We start from the raw sequence: 16,695 nt of genomic DNA on the forward strand, positions 1-16,695 counted from the left end.
ATGGTTTAATGTTGGCTCTTTCATCGCATTAATTACAATTATAATTTCTCATACACATGATATATAATTAATGCATAAATTAATGACAGAAATCTCACATGATATAATAAGAAAAAATTTCTTCTTTCTCGGTATCGACAGGAACGAGTGATATCTTTTGATGATAGATCAGAAGCCATTCGTCTCCATTAATATAAGAAATATCCATGTAGGGAGCTGCTTCAGATTGGTCGAGTTGCTTTCCATACGAGGCCCTATATGTGTAGTTTGCTCCTCGTCCCAAACATTGATATTCTCCAAAGAAGACCCTTCTGTTTTCAAAATCACGTACGTACAATTAATATTATTTAAATATTCTTGATAGAAGAAAACAACCAATTAAGACTTTATAAAATCTTGATCAGGTATTAATTTCTTTAATTTTAGGCCATCGATCGATCTTTTCTGATCACCTCATGATCATGTTATAAGTTTATAAGGGCGGGCAGGCCGCCGGGACAAGAAATTAGATCAGGAAAGTAAACTAATTAATTAGGCAGGCAGGCATGCATGCATGCATGCAAATAATGCAGGAGTACGAAAAGAAAATTAGGTTCTGCAGATATACATAAAAGTAATTTATATTATATATTTAAGTAGGATCAGCCACAAACTGGTCTCTCGAAGGGTCTCTCCAATCATTCCAACCATCCGGAGCTACGACATCATTCATGTATGTTGTAGAAAACACCACAGTGGCATAATCTCCCCAAGCTCGCCCAAGCCATACTCTCCCACTTCCACTGATGCTACAATTCACAAAGGAAAACCCCGTTTCCTCATTCATCGACTGCCTCCCTTGAGCAGTGATAGAGCCGCTTATTCCCTCAGAGACTTCTTTTGCTATTGAATTAATGGTGCACCCCTGTCATATACATAACATGATAATGCTTAATTAATTAGTTAACCTTCCACCTTGAATATTAATATATTATTAATGGATCTTAATTAATGAATAATATTCTTACCATCATAACAACATCCTTTTATGATTGTTAGGTTTGCAAATATATTAGTAATTAAATAGAGTGGGCACCAAATTAATTAAAGAAATTAAAGATCTAACGTGATAGATGAAAACAACAGTACGATATATAATATATTAAAGTAGCTAGAATAATGCCTTGACAGAAACGAAACTAGAAAATTTATGTGTTCGATCGTTATATATCATGATGTATCGAAGGATACCCTACCTCATAGAGAGATCTAGCTTTTCCAAAAATGAAATCGATGGATCCTTGGATGAAACATTCTCTGAAATAATGCCTCCCTCGGTCATCATGAAGTGTGTCTTGGGCTCCATAAAATCCACATCCATAAAATGCAGCCGTATCACCTGCAATTCGAAGTGCCACTGCTTGCCCTCCAATTGTTCCTTGGGGTGGGGAAGGAGCTGTGTTCTTTTAAAAGAAATATAAAGAAAAATTCACGTACATAAACGGTCGTGCATAAGGATTCCTTTTATGATCTATACGTAAATTATATATATATATATATATATATATATATATATATATATATATTAATGTCTCCTTTTTGAGTAAATTCAAAATACATCGATCGGTTACCTTAAAGCTAATGTTGTAAGCGGTGAAGTTGGGAGCAAAGATAGCAACTGAAGAGCTGTAGGCAGTCCCTCCAGTAGAATTTGCAGTGTCATTCCATTCTATAGCTGTGTTAAGATATCCCTGACCTTGAAATATCACATTTGTCTTGTTGGCGTCCACTACCACCTTTTCCCTGCCGAGCTATATATTCTCAAGAACAGCATGTGCCAGCCAGTACATGCTTGTACATATATAAACTCCTCGATCCTTTCTAATGATTAACACGAAAGAAAGAAAACTTTGAAGGAGATAATTACCTGTATGTACCGGAATCAATAATGATAAGGGTCCTCGCCGGGCTATTTTCAGGAACAGCATCTACTGCCTCCTGGACGCTACGAAAATTTGCGCAACCCTTCAAGTCGACTGTCAAAACGAGGGCCACTTTGTAAATGGATATAAGCCTAGATTTCCATCTTTGCTTGTTACATTTTCTCTTAGGCTTCCGATGATGATGATGTCGAGACTCCATATAGGTTAGGCGAGACAAGAAATCCTCCATCGTCCCACCATGCTTAACAACCTCATTCAAAATAGCAAGGTTGAAACCATCTAATTGGGAACTAATTTTGGTGATGCTAGTCAAGGAAGGAGGGATACTATACGTAGAGATGGAGATGGAAAGGAGTGCAATGGCAAAGGCAGAGAGCCAAATGAAGGTTGTTTTGATTCTCATAGTCAATGGTTAAGGCTTTGGTATTGATTAATATTGTACTGCATTAATGAGTTTAATACATTGGGGTTGAGGTGCGGTGGAAGTGAGCTATTGTTTTATTATGTTCAAGGAGTGAGTGCTACATGCATGATCGATTGGCGTGAGAGGTACGAAATGTACGAGTCTATATATATGATGATATTGTTGGTGGTGAGAGGATGGCACACGGGAAAAAGTGGGGAGATGCTGATTACTAATTGGTGTTCCTTATAGACATGATTGTATGGAAAGACAGAAAGACATGAGAGATCATAGATGGGCAACAATTACGAAAGGAAAATGCAAATTAGAAAGATGGGCAGCAATGAAGAAAGGAAAATTCACACGCCAAGCCAAAGAAATATATATATATATATATATATATATATATATATATATATATATATAAGTTTCAATGATGAAAACATGCACCGAAAAAGTAAGGGTTGTGCGTGGATGTGTTCGATCGGGTGGTGGCTCTTTTTGAATAATGATAGGTTATTATCCTACTATTACTTATTTATTATTCTTTTTGTATTTGATTTTTTTTTAATTTTTTATTTTACTTAATAATTAAAGAAGTGAGTATTAGTAAAGTTATATATTTTTTTAATTTTTTTTAGTGATTAAGGATGTTAAAAAAATAATAAAAAAAAATTGAAATGTACTAAGTAATAGATAGGTAATAATAAGATAGGAACTGGACCACTACCCGCTCTTTTTACCACTCTGAATCAATGCCAAATCGAAGACTGGTTTTGGGAGTTCCGGCGCGGCTAATTTGTGACAGTGACCGCCAGCTGGAGATCAAATGATCAAAGTTAGGCAGAGTGCACAATTCAAAGAGTCTTTTACTTTTTATTTCACGAGTATAAACGGCACCGCCCTCGATGATCCTCACGCTTGCTAGCTTTTGGTTGCTAGAGTCTTGGCCAGTAAGCAAATCGAGCCCCAATGACGATCGAGATGCATGCTAGCTAGCTAGATCAAATTAGCATATATCTCTGGTAAGAAAATTATTAACTACTTAATTCGGAGCATACATAACTTATGATAAATTGTCATATATCTTATTCAATTTATTTATATTATAAATATTAATTCTTAATTATGACGTAACATTTTATGATACAATTAGAATACAATGTCTGTATATTATTCCATCATATATAAGATGAGAATATTGTAAGTGCATCTATATAAATATATATTTATATATATTCAAACAGTACTATATATCTAATAATTATTATACTTGTACAAATCAGTACTAAACCAACAAAAACTATTTTTCTGATCTGTTTTTCAATCTTATCTCACTGATCTTCATATATGGTATATATATATATATATATATATATATATATATATATATATGTAATTATATATATATATATATGTAATTATATATATATATATATATGTAATTAGTTCTCTCAAAACATGATCAGAGTACGTGTAGTAGTTATCTTTATATTTGGGCGTCGTACAATTCCCGATAGAGGGGGAAAAACCATATTAAATGAAATGCAGGCTCTTTGGTGTTATGCAATTGATAGTTGAATGAGATTTCTCATGCATCTGTCTCATTTTTTCTCAACTTCAAAAAAGGAAAAAAAACATGACGTTCAGCACAAACTCTGTTTGCACCAGTTTGTATGCTAAAATTACTTTAAAAATTCTTTATCTAATATCAATAGGGGGGAGAATATTAATTCTTTGAAAAGTAACTTCATTGAGCAGCACAAGCCGAAGACATACAAAAACCAATAGCTAGGGTAAAAAAAAAAAAAAAAAAAAAACGCATCTTCACTCAACTGTCAATGACTCGACATTGACGAACCATTTTCTGAAGCATGGATGTTCCTTTGAAGGTCACCATCTGACAGCAGCAGCTGCGGTATTTTCTAAGCTGCAGCAGGGTACACAGGATTGCAATTTTAAGGAAAGTTGAAATCTATGCTGAAATACAAGCATCATTTCAGACGCATAATAGCATACCTGGTCAGGTTTCAACCTCTCAAAACCAAATTTATCCGTCCATATGGATTCTGCTTCTTCAGCGGCAGGGAGGACAAGGCTCTTCACATTCAAGAAAGAGCAGCTTCTCAATGCAGGAAAACAATATTTGGAAGTAGCCCTGTAAGGCACAGCTCCACCACATAAAAACTAGGCTTGCACTTATATTTCATAGGTGGCAACTAACACCGACTGTCGGAATAACATTGGACGTAAGACGAATTCAATATTTGCAAATATATTCAAACATGATTCAACATATCAAAAAGTGATCATCACAAACATAGGAATAGGTTGCAGCTCTTATGAATAATAGCATACCCCTGGTTGCATATCCCAGGAGAAGGCATCTTTTAAGAAAATGATTAAAAAAAAAAAGAGGACACCTCACAATATCGCAAAAGTTTTAAATTTCCCAATTGAATCACAAGTTTCTGAAGGCAGGGGTAAATGGTAAAGATCACTAGCTGAGCAGTCATTAGATTCTCACCTTTCCACGGTTACCTTTACTTGTTGCAACTAAAGGGAGTTCTGCAATTTCTCGACCAAAAACTCGAAGAATTCCAGCTGATACAACAAATGAGCTGCAGTGTCAGCAAAAAAGACCGTTATCATATCTTCAAGAGAGACAACATATAAGGTTAGACCTTAGAGAAGACTAGCTCTTACTTGACCATCAATATTGCACAGTACATTCCCCCAAATTCTTGGCCCCTTATGTTCCTTCTGACACAGAGAGAGAGAGGCGTTTAGGTGGATATGGAAAAGAATGGAAAAAGGCTACTAAACATGGGCTCTAACAGCACAGTATCAATAAATGAAAAGATCTTAATTGCTCACCCATAAACCATACCTGGAATAAGGTCCTGTCCACTAATTGAATCTATTATAGGGGCAAAGCAATCCTGAAATACAAAGACAATCATCTCAAACTAAATATAGCACAGCTTTCCACTCATTTTCAAGCATATGAAGAATGCTTCACTTGTCACCCCCATGTGCAAGCATTACAGATGTGATTTCTAAAAGCTTAAGGCAATTATGAAGGCTAAAGGTAAAGAAAAGAATCAGTATATATCTCAAGAGTAGAGTCCAAGCATGAGATGGGACGACTTCACCATAACAGTAGCAAATCACTCAACTTTAGTGGCTGAGCAACATCACACTCAATATGGGAAATGCATAAGGAAGTGCAGTTTGAGAGAATACTATTAACTGATTTTTTTTTTTTTTTTAAGTGTTAACCAATAAATTAACTGCTGCAAAAACCTAAAGGAGAAGGAGCAGAGGGAGGGGGAAGGTGAAGGCTCCTTGGTTTTATTCAATGCTGAATCCGAGACTGAAGAGCCTGCAGGGGAGGATCCCTCTCCGATAAGAATTATGCATCCTTTACCTGCAGATTGGGTTATGAAAAAGGTGGAAGAATTACAGAGTTGTGTGGGGATTTCCTGCGTGGGATATGCAGATCAGTTTAGGGCATTGTTAACAGCCATTGAGGCAGGCCATTATCAACAGGAAGCAAGGCCAAAAAGAAACAGAGAACTGCAGTGGCTGGATTGGTCTATTAATTATGACAGTAAGGAGGGGAGTGCAAGTCGTGGTAGGAATAAAGGGAGGGCTGGTATGGTTGTTAAATGAAGCCAAAAATTCTGATATGGAATGTAAGGGGGTTGAATGAGATTAACAAACGCCTCCAATAAGATCCTTATTAAGACAATGGAAGATGGACATTATTTGTTTGCAAGAAACGAAGCTGAAGCTTATTACAAGAAAAACCATACGGAGTATTTGGAGTTGTCAATATGTAGGATGGTCATACTTACCTTCGCAGGGGGCTTCGGGTGGTATATTGGTTATGTGGGACAAAAGGGTGGTGGAGAATATGGAAGAATTTGTGGGAGAATACTCGGTGGGATGTTTTTTAAAAAATACTATAGATGGTTTTGTATGGGCCTTTGCTGGGGTGTATGGACCTAACTTAGATAGCGAAAGACGTTTGCTTTGGGATGAGCTGGCTGGTTTATGTTCTTGTTGGGAGGTTCCTTGGTGCATTGGTGGAAACTTTAATGTGACAAGGTTTTCCAGTGAAAGATCCGGGGAGGGGAGAAATAATCACACAATGGTGGAATTTTCTGACTTAATATCTGAGCTAGAACTTATGGACCTTCCTCTTATGGAGGTGATTATACGTGGTCTAATAACCAAGCTTGGTCAAGGCTGGACAGATTCCTCATATCTCCCTTATGGGAAACGCAATTTCCAGATGTATGCCAAAAGAGACTTCCATGGGTATATTCTGATCACTTTCCTATAATGTTAGACTGTAGAGGAATTCCGGGGGGAGAAGACCTTTTAAATTTGAGAATATGTGGTTAAAGACGGAAGGGTTTCTGGAACTGGTTAGGCACTGGTGGAATTCATATCAACTAGAGGGCACTCCAAGTAAGATATTGGCTGGAAAACTGAAAGCTTTGAAAGTGGATTTGAAGTCATGGAATGAACAGATTTTTGGAAATGTAATATTACAAAAAAAAAAAATCTCCTACAAGAACTACAAAGTTTGGAGGATGTTGAAGATGAGAATGAACGTAAAGGCCAAGTATTATCCGAGGTAGAAAGGTTGATATTAATGGAAGAGATCTCGTGGAGGCAAAAGTCAAGAGCTTTGTGGCTCAAGGAGGGGGATAGATGCACAAAATTCTTTCATCGAGTTGCAAACTCACACAGGAGGTTTAATGCCATAGAGTCCATGACAGTAGATGAAGGTATATCCTCAGATCAAGCCGTAATTAAAGATCATGTTGCTGTACATTTCAAACGATTGTTGACAGAACCCCATGAATGGAGGCCAAAAGTGGATGGTCTAGTTTTTGAGGCCATTGATCAAAACAGCATGACTTCATTGGAGAGACCATTTGAAGCAGAAGAGGTACGACTCGTCGTCAGAAAAAATGAACAAGGACAAAGCGCCAGGTCCAGATGGCTTTACTATGGCATTTTTTCAAACTTGCTGGGAGGTGGTGGGAGGAGATGTCATGCAGGTGTTTTAGGAATTTTTCTTGTTTGGAAAATTTGAGAAAAGTTTAAACGCTACTTTTATTGCACTTGTCCCTAAAAAGGTGGGTGTTATAGAGGTGCAAGATTTCAGGCCAATTAGTCTTGTGGGCAGCATATACAAGATAATAGCCAAGGTACTTGCCAATAGGATGAGCATAGTAATGGATAAGATTATTTCTAAGTCTCAAAATGCCTTTGTGAGAAGTAGACAAATACTGGATTCAGTTCTTGTAGCCAATGAATGTCTAGACAGCAGGCTTAAGTCGGGGGTACCAGGTATTTTATGTAAGTTGGACATGGAGAAGGCCTATGACCACGTCAATTGGGATTTTCTGGTTTATTTGTTAGGTAGATGTGGATTCGGGGAAAGATGGAAGGGGTGGATAATGCATTGTGTGTCGACGGCTCGCTTTTCGGTTTTGGTAAATGGTGACCCGGTGGGCTTCTTTAATAGTTCACGAGGACTACGACAAGGAGATCCACTTTCACCACTCTTATTTGTCCTCGTGATGGAGGCACTTGTAGAATGGTGTCGGCAGCTGTAGAGGGGGGGTTTTTCTCAGGTTTTTCAGTGGGGGCTTCTAACCATGGCTCCATCACTATTTCTCATCTTTTGTTTGCTGATGATACGTTGCTGTTTTGTGAGGATAATGTAGGACATATTCAATCTCTAAAAGCTATCTTACTTTGTTTTGAAGCGGTTTCCGGGTTAAAGATCAATCTTGCTAAAACGGAGATGGTTGCAGTGGGTGCGATGAGAAATATTAATGGGTTGGCCAGCTTATTGGGATGTGTGGTCTCCTCGTTGCCGTTAAAGTATCTTGGTCTCCCGTTGGGTGCAAATTTTAAAGCCAAGACAATTTGGGAGGAGGTGTTAGAGAAACTAGAGCGTAGGCTGGCCGGGTGGAAAAGGTTATACTTATCGAAAGGGGGAAAGATCACACTTATCAAGAGCACGCTATCTAACCTTCTCACATACTTCTTGTCTTTATTTCCCTCCCGATAAGCATTGCATCCAGAATTGAGAAACTCCAACGTGACTTTTTGTGGAGTGGACTAGGGGATGAGTTTAAATTTCACTTAGTTGGATGGGATAAAGTATGTACTCCCTTGAGCGCTGGTGGGTTGGGGGTTCGCAATGTTAGATTCTTTAATAAGGCTCTACTAGGAAAATGGTTGTGGCGTTATAATCATGAGAGGGAAGCCTTATGGAAAGGGGTAATTAATGCGAAGTATGGGTGTGCAAGGGGGGGTTGGTGTTCTAATGAGGGGAGGGGGGCTTATGGGGTTGGGTTGTGGAAGCACATAAAGCAAGGGTGGGGGACTTTCTCGAATAATACTATGCTGTGTTTGGGGGAGGGCAGTAGAATCAGCTTTTGGAATGATGTGTGGGTGGGAGATATGGCCTTCAAAAATGCTTATCCTAACAGTTTCAGAATTGCAAGAGAAAAGGAAGCTATGGTGGCTGATGTGAGGGTGGTTAGAAAAGGTTCACAGGAGTGGAACATTAATCTCACTAGGGAGGCACAAGATTGGGAAGTGAGTGAGCTGGTGGATTTTTTCAGCTTATTATATAACATCACTACCGCGGGTCCAGCTGACGACATAATGGAATGGAGGCCTTCCAAGAACGGGAAATTTTCGGTACACTCTTTTTATGACATTCTTTCAGCTCAGGATAGACCCTTTTTTCCTTGGAAGAACATATGGAGGAGTAAAGCACCTCCCAAGGCTGCGTTCTTTGTTTGGACAGCAGCTTTAAGGAAGATACTAACCATGGACAACTTAAGAAGGCGTGGACTCATAATTACGGATTGGTGCTGTATGTGCAGAAATAGTGGAGAAACGATAGATCATTTACTATTACATTGTGATTTTGCAAGAGACATATGGACTTACCTTTTCAGCAATTTGGGAGTCACATGGGTAATGCCAGGAACGGTGGTGGAATTACTAGCTAGCTGGAGAGGGATCACAGGGACACCACAGATTGTAGCGGTGTGGAAGATGGCACCTATTTGTATTTTCTGGTGTATTTGGAGTGAAAGGAATGGTAGATTCTTTGAGGATCATGAACGCTCCTCGGAGGAGTTTAAGAGCTTTTTTTGGAAGACTTTATTTATGTGAGCCATTGCTTTAGAGTTAAATGGTCTCAGCTTCCATGATTTCTTTGTAACAATTTCTAGTTCTTAATTTGGTATACTCATATGTATACCACCGGTGTACTTGGGCTATGCCTATCTTTATCAATACAATTGCTTATTACCTATCAAAAAAAAAAAAAAAGTTCAATCTGAATTGAAATTGGGAAACACCTGCACCAATGTAGCATTAAGAAGGCACAGTTTAACAACTGGTTGTTATTAGATGGTAAGTTTTATTTTATAATAAAACATCCTTTTCAAATGCATGTAACCTATTACATATAACAACCATTTGAATAAAATATTGTTATAATATTGTTACAGCTCGTTTGGATAGTGAGATGAAATGAGATGAGTTGAATAAAATATTATTATAATATTATTTTTTAATATTATTATTGTTTTGGGATTTGAAAATGTTGAATTGTTTATTATATTTTGTGTGGAAATTTGAAAAAATTGTAATGATGAGATGAGATGAGATGGTTTCTGTATCCAAACGAGTCTAAGCAAACTAAAATTCACTCATGAAAACGGCTATTTAAAAATGGCAAAGTGAATCATATAACTTAGATGTATTCAAAGAAGCTATCAAATACCATTTGGTCTAATTATACCATAAAAACAATATTAAAAACTTCAAGAACTGAAGTATATACACGTAAACTGGGCTGAACTTACATGGAAAATGGCAACAGCCTCCGAAAGATAAAACCTAGTTTCAGGAGATGCAATTTTGCCACTAAGAAGCCTCCATCTAACATCCATGTCATTAATGGAGTCTAAACCTTGTTCCTCTTGCTTCCTCTTTATAACATCCAAAAGAGAGTCCGGGAGCTTCTCAGCTCCTCTTACTAGTAACTTCTACAAAGTAGAATTTATCCTGGTGCAATCAACGCTACAGAACCACTCCCCTTCTGGCAATTCCTGTAGCAACAGTGTTTCAACATTTGATCCATAAATAGATTGGCATGTCCCACTAAAAAATAAAAAACAAAAATTATTTATGGCAACACCTTCAGATATGCCATTTTGTGATCCCTCAAACAGCCGACATGAAATTCCATCTCACACTGGCACAATACATAACGTAAAAGAGTAGAGAAAAAAAAAACATAATCAGTTGGTTGTTTAGGCATGAGTAACAATGAATTCAGGAATAACACTCCAAGTTCCCGTTACCTTTCATGATAAAAGTAATGGGAGGATGGGATGTTATTTAAGAATTCCACACTCGAGAGCTCAAATGTGAAACAAGGACTTTACCTGATCACAAAGTAAAATTGTCCTGGGCCCAAACCCTGATTTGCTAAAATCATAACCTCTGCATGTGCAAAGTGAGAAGCAATGGCTACCTCAAATAGAACAAATAGACCAAAATATGTAAATTAATGAAGGAAAACAAAAGTGAAATGAGTCCAACTATTGCTCATCACAAACAACACAGTGAAGATTGTGAAAAAGCCCATTAGCTTTAATAGATCTCTAACCAAAACAAAGAGTGGTTTTTTTTGTTACCTGCATAACACACATCCACTAAGGTCAGCTTCTATGTTTTTAACAATACGGATGCATCTCTTAGTAATCTGTTCTATAGGATCGACTCCAGAAACCCTTCCAGCTGCAACGGCATTTTCATTATGCTCCACAAATTTTTCTCGTTGGAACATATTCTGGCAATATGTACAGTACCAATCACCACGAGGAATACTACTTAAAGATGCACATTCTGCAGAAGAAAATAAGTTTGGACATCAAAGTCTACCAATGCAAACTATTTGAGAGAGGCAACTATTATAGTCCTCCAAATTATGCCATAACTATGTAAAAAGATGTTAAAAACCCATACAAGATGTTAAATTCGTTTAGAAAACAAAATGTGTATGGATCTTTTAGAAAACAAATTGGTTTTTCTTTTCAAAAATAGGACCTGAAAACCAAAAAGGAGGGGAAAAAAGAATATCAATCACAGATAGAGATCATAAAACTCCCCATAAGCCCATACATACATATGTAGAAACAGGGGAAGATACAACCTAAGCACAAATGTGATGTAAACGGAACTATACATAATAGGATAATAAAATTGAACATACAGATTAGACATCCAATTTTTGGAGCTGCCAGTGTGCCACTGATCATAGATGTTGTTGCTTTAAATATGCTATGTAGGCATGATAGGCGCTAGAGAAATTGCTTGCTAGTTGGACTTTCGGTCCATAATTCTAACAATGAAATGAATAAAATACTTTTAAGTTAAGACCATACGAGTGTGACGTTGGTTTTAAATTTTTGGTCAATGGTAGCCCCCGACAAAAACAAAAAGAATCTTCTAACAGGGGTGAAAAAAATTAAAAACTTTATACAACCTGACAACCAATTAATCACTTAATTCAATTTATATTTCACCTTTGTGGAAGGCCCTCGGGCATCCATCACAAAGCAAAAGATTTCCCCCATCTGCACAAATGATGCATAGGTTATCATTATCCTTGGAAGAATACTTGCGGCCTTTTGAGAGAGATATCGCCAATTCATGGAGAGATACCCCATTGGATGTGTAAATGTATGCATAACTGCCAATGAAGACAAAACCCATAATAGAATTTTAAAAAATGGGTGATCAAGAACCAGGCAAATATCTTATATCCTGAACTTACGGTTTCCTTCGAGATGCCCAGCCAGCATGAGCTTCAAACTGTGAGGCACTGACCTGCACATCAAATGTGAACAATGCAGAAACTTGGGAATAAACCGATACTTCAAACCTCAAGAAGTAACAAAAGTACCTCGCTATTGCAGCAACGACACAATATACCAAAGCCCATTTTATAGCCCTCAAGCAATTTCTGCCCAGGAGAAGGAGACATGTTAAATATCCATAAAAACTTAAAAAAACAAGTATTTGTGGTGTTCATCTCAACCTGACCACGTGCATAATATGCCACTTCACTTCCATCAGGCAATCCACCTTCCTCAAAAACCAACTTATGCAACTGTCGATCTCTTGAAAAAGGAGAAAAAAAAAACATCCAACAAATAAAAGAGATTATCTGCATGCTACGGAAGGAAAGGAATTTAAGCCATACATGCTAAAGAAACCAAGACATACAAAATACCAACTTTGTTGTTATTTTCCATTTAGTCTTATTTTGCGAAGGAATAGACAATGAAGCACTTTTGGAGGACCTCGAGATCAAAATTGATTCTGATGGTCTGAAAATAACAACAATTAAAGCACATAAGAAAAGGACAGAATCTGGATAACAGTACTCACCACTAACTATAAACTATAATTCTTTTTTAATAAGTAACTATAAACTATAAATTGAAAACATTAATAGAATGATCATTGTATAGTCCATACAGTTTTAGAACAAAGAAAGCCGAAATTATTTTTTACCAGGAAATAAAGCAAAATCGTAAGCCAAAAATAGGCAACAGAAAAAAAAAATGATTAAACAAATAAACCAAAGAAGATACTGACTTTGTTATTATTTTCCAAGGTCTTTTATTTTGTGCTGGAAAACATGCAGAAGCACTTTTGGAGTTCTTTGAGAAGGGAACTCGTTTTGGCGACCTGAGATAATGCAATTGAGAGCATGTTAACAGGCCAAGAAATAATAATGATGAAACAGTGCAAGAAGGACATGTGTGTGCATGTGTACAAAGATAATAAAAAGGGTGCTAAGAATTTATCATGCCAGCTCCAGAAGAAATTATTTCACAGCAGCACACAAATAAAACAGTATACCAGGTAAGAATTCTGCAAACCAACTAAATACGATGAGAATTTTTTTTTCTTATAAAATGATATGCTTGCAAATTTCATCTGGTTCAAGAGCATACGATTTAAGGGATTAAGTGTCAGTAATGAATTGTATATGAAAAACTAATCTGAAATAAGCTATATGCAAAACAAGCCAATGAGACCAAAAAGGTACCGACTTTTTTTTCAACTTCCATTGACTTTTACTTTGTTGAGAAATGGAGTCTGAAGCTTTCCATTGACCCTCACGTTGTGGAGAAACATAAGTTGAAGCATTTCTAGTGGACTTTGAGATCAATAATGATGTTGATGTCCTGAAATAAAGCAAATGGAAGCATATAAAGATATCTAACGATCAATATTATACACTTGTTTGGAAGATGGTGCCTTTATGTTTAACGTGGTGTGCTTGGAATGAGAGGACTGGTCGTTGTTTTGATAATAGGGAACATTCGATGGAGGGTTTAAGGATTTTTTCTTTCATACATTGTTATTTTGGGCTTCGGCTATTGTATTGAATGGGATTTTATGCTGTTTTTCACAGCACTTAGCTTGTAAATAGGTTCATCTCTTGTATATTTCCTGTGTACTTAGGGTTTGCCTAATTACGTGGATTAATAAATTCTTCTTATCGGAAAAAAAAAATATTCTACACTTGCTAAAAACCAAAATAAGCATATCACCCAAATTATACTCTTGCACAACTCACATAGTTTCATAAAACGGAAACGCAGCTTTTTCTGTTCATGTTGCACGAAGACATGATATGACATTAAAATATAGAACTCACTCAGAGTAGTTCATTTCAGCAGGACTCCATTTAAAACGAGTATGGCACGGTATTCTCATCAAGAAAGCATTACTAGTATGAGAATTCATTTTTGTTGGTACACTTCCCTCCATTATTGTTTGATTGCATGTATATATTGTATACTCTTTAACCATCTAAATTATACTCTTTAACCATCTAAATCCACTTCACACGTAAATGCAAAAATTTACAAGCTGATAGAAAAAATGAATAACAGGTACTGACATTATACTGAAAATCAGAGGGACTATTGCACACTCCTACAAAACAGACTCCATAGTTTCCATTTTCCTCAAAAAAAGCGACCTAAATTGCAAATCTGTACAAAGTAATGCCAAGAAACTGTACCCGAGTATTTTAACATCCTCACTATTTGGGGTACCATGAGATTCCTGTGAGTCAACACATGAATTGCATAGGAGCCCTATTCTTGCCACACAAGACTTGGGAAAGCAACCTGGGAAGTTGAGCAACCAACGTAATCAACAAGTAAAAGAAAAAAGGTTGTCCAAATTGTTATAATAAGAATATGATCTCAAATAGCCTGCTACCAGAGCTGGAATAAATCATAAATAATAAGTGGAAAGCCCACCTTTGCATCTTTTACAGGTAAAATATTTTTCTTCGGGTGGGGAACCAATGATGTTCTGAATTGTTGATTCCAACGTATTCAGGGAAGAGGCCCTGCACGCCCTCAACAGGTCAAGCAGGCTCTTCCCATTTTCAAGGAAAATATATTGTGCCGCCCGTTTGTATGTTTTACTAGCATGAATCTCAAACTTGGAAGGAGGAATAACCTACAATTTTTTTGGGGGTGTAGAGGAGAGGAGGAAGAAGAAGCAAAAGCTTAATGCATTCGCATCCAACGAAAGAACACAGCATGCTTAAATAAAGTACGGTTATAACTACTTATCAATGATAGCATGATAACCAATACTATACTAATATATATATATAGAGAGAGAGAGAGAGAGAGAGAGAGAGCAATACTCACTCTGCATCCATTGCAGGAAGTACACGAGCACAAAATTCCCCCATCTCTAATTGTGCCGCGACGACCAGATCCTCGAAACTGAAATCCACCAAATTTAGCCTTAAGCAAAAGATTGGGTTTTTTTATTCCGGAATTATTAACAAATATTAAGCATTATATAATATTCATTGGGAATCAGGCGACCTTATTGCAACCCACGTAAACTACAGTCACCCCATCGAGCAAACCAGTCTCAAACAGCTCCCCGACGGTCATGGGCTTCTTATTCAGGCCAATCTTCTTCGACGTCTTTAATTCCAACGTCGAACTTACTCCACCAGTTGCCCACCTATCTAAATATAAATTTTCCTCATTCTGAGCAGCATCTGATGCATTTACTAAACGATGAGGTGAACAGACTAACTTCTTCTTCAGGCAAATCATTCTTTCCCTCACTACTCTCGGCAGCAATCGCGAGAGTAATCCCCTCGGCACCTGTTTCCTTGGCTGGAGATAGTACCAGCTCTCTCCCTTTACAAGTGGGTTCGTCACCAAGTACAATTTGGACCTTTTTTCCATTGCATCCCTCCTGAAGCGAAGCGTTCACATTAATTGCGGTCTCATCCGAGCTGCACAGTTGCTTATTATAGCCGTTCTCGGAAAGTCCAGTGGACCAATTAAACCGAGACTTTCTTTCACGGTATAAACAATTAAACCATTCACCACAGAACCTTTGAATCTCTTAAAGTCATTATTAGTGGTGTCAGAACTTGGATATAAGAAGAACTCGCCTGGGTAGTCTTGGCCCGAGTCCCACCACCGAGTGAATCGCCCGGTTCGGGCGGAGACTCCAACACTCACTTCATGTCTATCGAGAATTGCCCTCCCGATCTGAAAAACTCAACGAAAAAATCATCAAAATGTGGGAATGATTACACTTAAGATTCTAGCGTTTAGAAGGGGAGATAAAAATGGGAGATTGATCGGTTGGAACAGGGGGGATTCGAGGAGAAATATGGGAATCTGGAATTACGGTAAATGGATTTACGATTGGTAAACAATAAGCCATGAGATAGGGTGTAATTGGGTCAGTCGCAGAGAGTAAAATACCGAAAGAGCAAAGGCAGGACCAGTAAATAAAACAAATTATAGTATGATAATTCAGGTAAGATAAAATAAAATGTAGCTATCTCTAAGAAATAATTAAGATGGCATTAAGACAATTGTCTAGGATTTAACTAATTAATTCTCTCCTTACGGTTTTGAGAAATCTTGAGTAGGGTCGCATACTCTTTCAATTATATATAAATTAACACAAATACACACAATTAAACACTTCATTTGCATGCGTTTGATTTGCACGTGAATACTTGGATCGAGTTTACTAGCTAGCCCATATAAACTTGTATATAATTGTTACTATATAATTAATATTATGCCAAAACACATGTAATGTTATATAGCATTCTAATTATATATATATATATATATGAGTAAATTGGATGCTACACGCAAACAGGTTTCCTATAATAATTTGTTAGCAGCAATACGTACTTTGGCCATCAAGTGCGACGACCCG

General features: G+C 37.2%; 2 protein-coding genes and 1 pseudogene across 2 annotated transcripts; 1 reads left to right on the top strand and 2 right to left on the bottom strand.

Moving 5' to 3' along the window:
• Positions 1 to 60: 60 nt before the first annotated feature.
• On the bottom strand, positions 61 to 2,468 carry LOC121267708 (probable pectinesterase 15). Its single transcript, XM_041171721.1, has 5 exons — positions 1,907 to 2,468; positions 1,611 to 1,782; positions 1,236 to 1,442; positions 654 to 904; positions 61 to 311 (listed from the first exon to the last, which is right to left on the bottom strand). The coding sequence occupies exons 1-5, from the start codon at positions 2,323 to 2,325 to the stop codon at positions 95 to 97; spliced, it is 1,266 nt and encodes a 421-aa protein (XP_041027655.1). The 5' UTR covers positions 2,326 to 2,468; the 3' UTR covers positions 61 to 94.
• Positions 2,469 to 3,971: 1,503 nt separating this feature from the next.
• LOC121267707 lies at positions 3,972 to 16,315 on the bottom strand (annotated as a pseudogene).
• LOC121267709 lies at positions 8,770 to 9,652 on the top strand. The gene is made up of 2 exons (XM_041171722.1): positions 8,770 to 9,426; positions 9,470 to 9,652. The coding sequence occupies exons 1-2, from the start codon at positions 8,821 to 8,823 to the stop codon at positions 9,557 to 9,559; spliced, it is 696 nt and encodes a 231-aa protein (XP_041027656.1). The 5' UTR covers positions 8,770 to 8,820; the 3' UTR covers positions 9,560 to 9,652.
• Positions 16,316 to 16,695: the final 380 nt, after the last annotated feature.

Source organism: Juglans microcarpa x Juglans regia, chromosome 5S, assembly GCF_004785595.1.
Source record: "Juglans microcarpa x Juglans regia isolate MS1-56 chromosome 5S, Jm3101_v1.0, whole genome shotgun sequence".
Lineage (NCBI taxonomy): Eukaryota > Viridiplantae > Streptophyta > Magnoliopsida > Fagales > Juglandaceae > Juglans > Juglans microcarpa x Juglans regia.

Bases quoted from the DNA above. Each gene is read 5' to 3' on its own strand.
- LOC121267708 (XM_041171721.1), bottom strand. From the start codon at position 2,325: ATGAGAATCAAAACAACCTTCATTTGGCTCTCTGCCTTTGCCATTGCA. The intron at 905-1,235 runs GTAGGGTATCCT...TGTATATGACAG, and splicing joins AAGCTAGATCTCTCTATGAG to GGGTGCACCATTAATTCAAT. The intron at 312-653 runs GTTTGTGGCTGA...TTTTGAAAACAG, and splicing joins AGAGACCCTTCGAGAGACCA to AAGGGTCTTCTTTGGAGAAT.
- LOC121267709 (XM_041171722.1), top strand. From the start codon at position 8,821: ATGGCCTTCAAAAATGCTTATCCTAACAGTTTCAGAATTGCAAGAGAA. The intron at 9,427-9,469 runs ATGGCACCTATT...GGAGTGAAAGGA, and splicing joins AGATTGTAGCGGTGTGGAAG to ATGGTAGATTCTTTGAGGAT.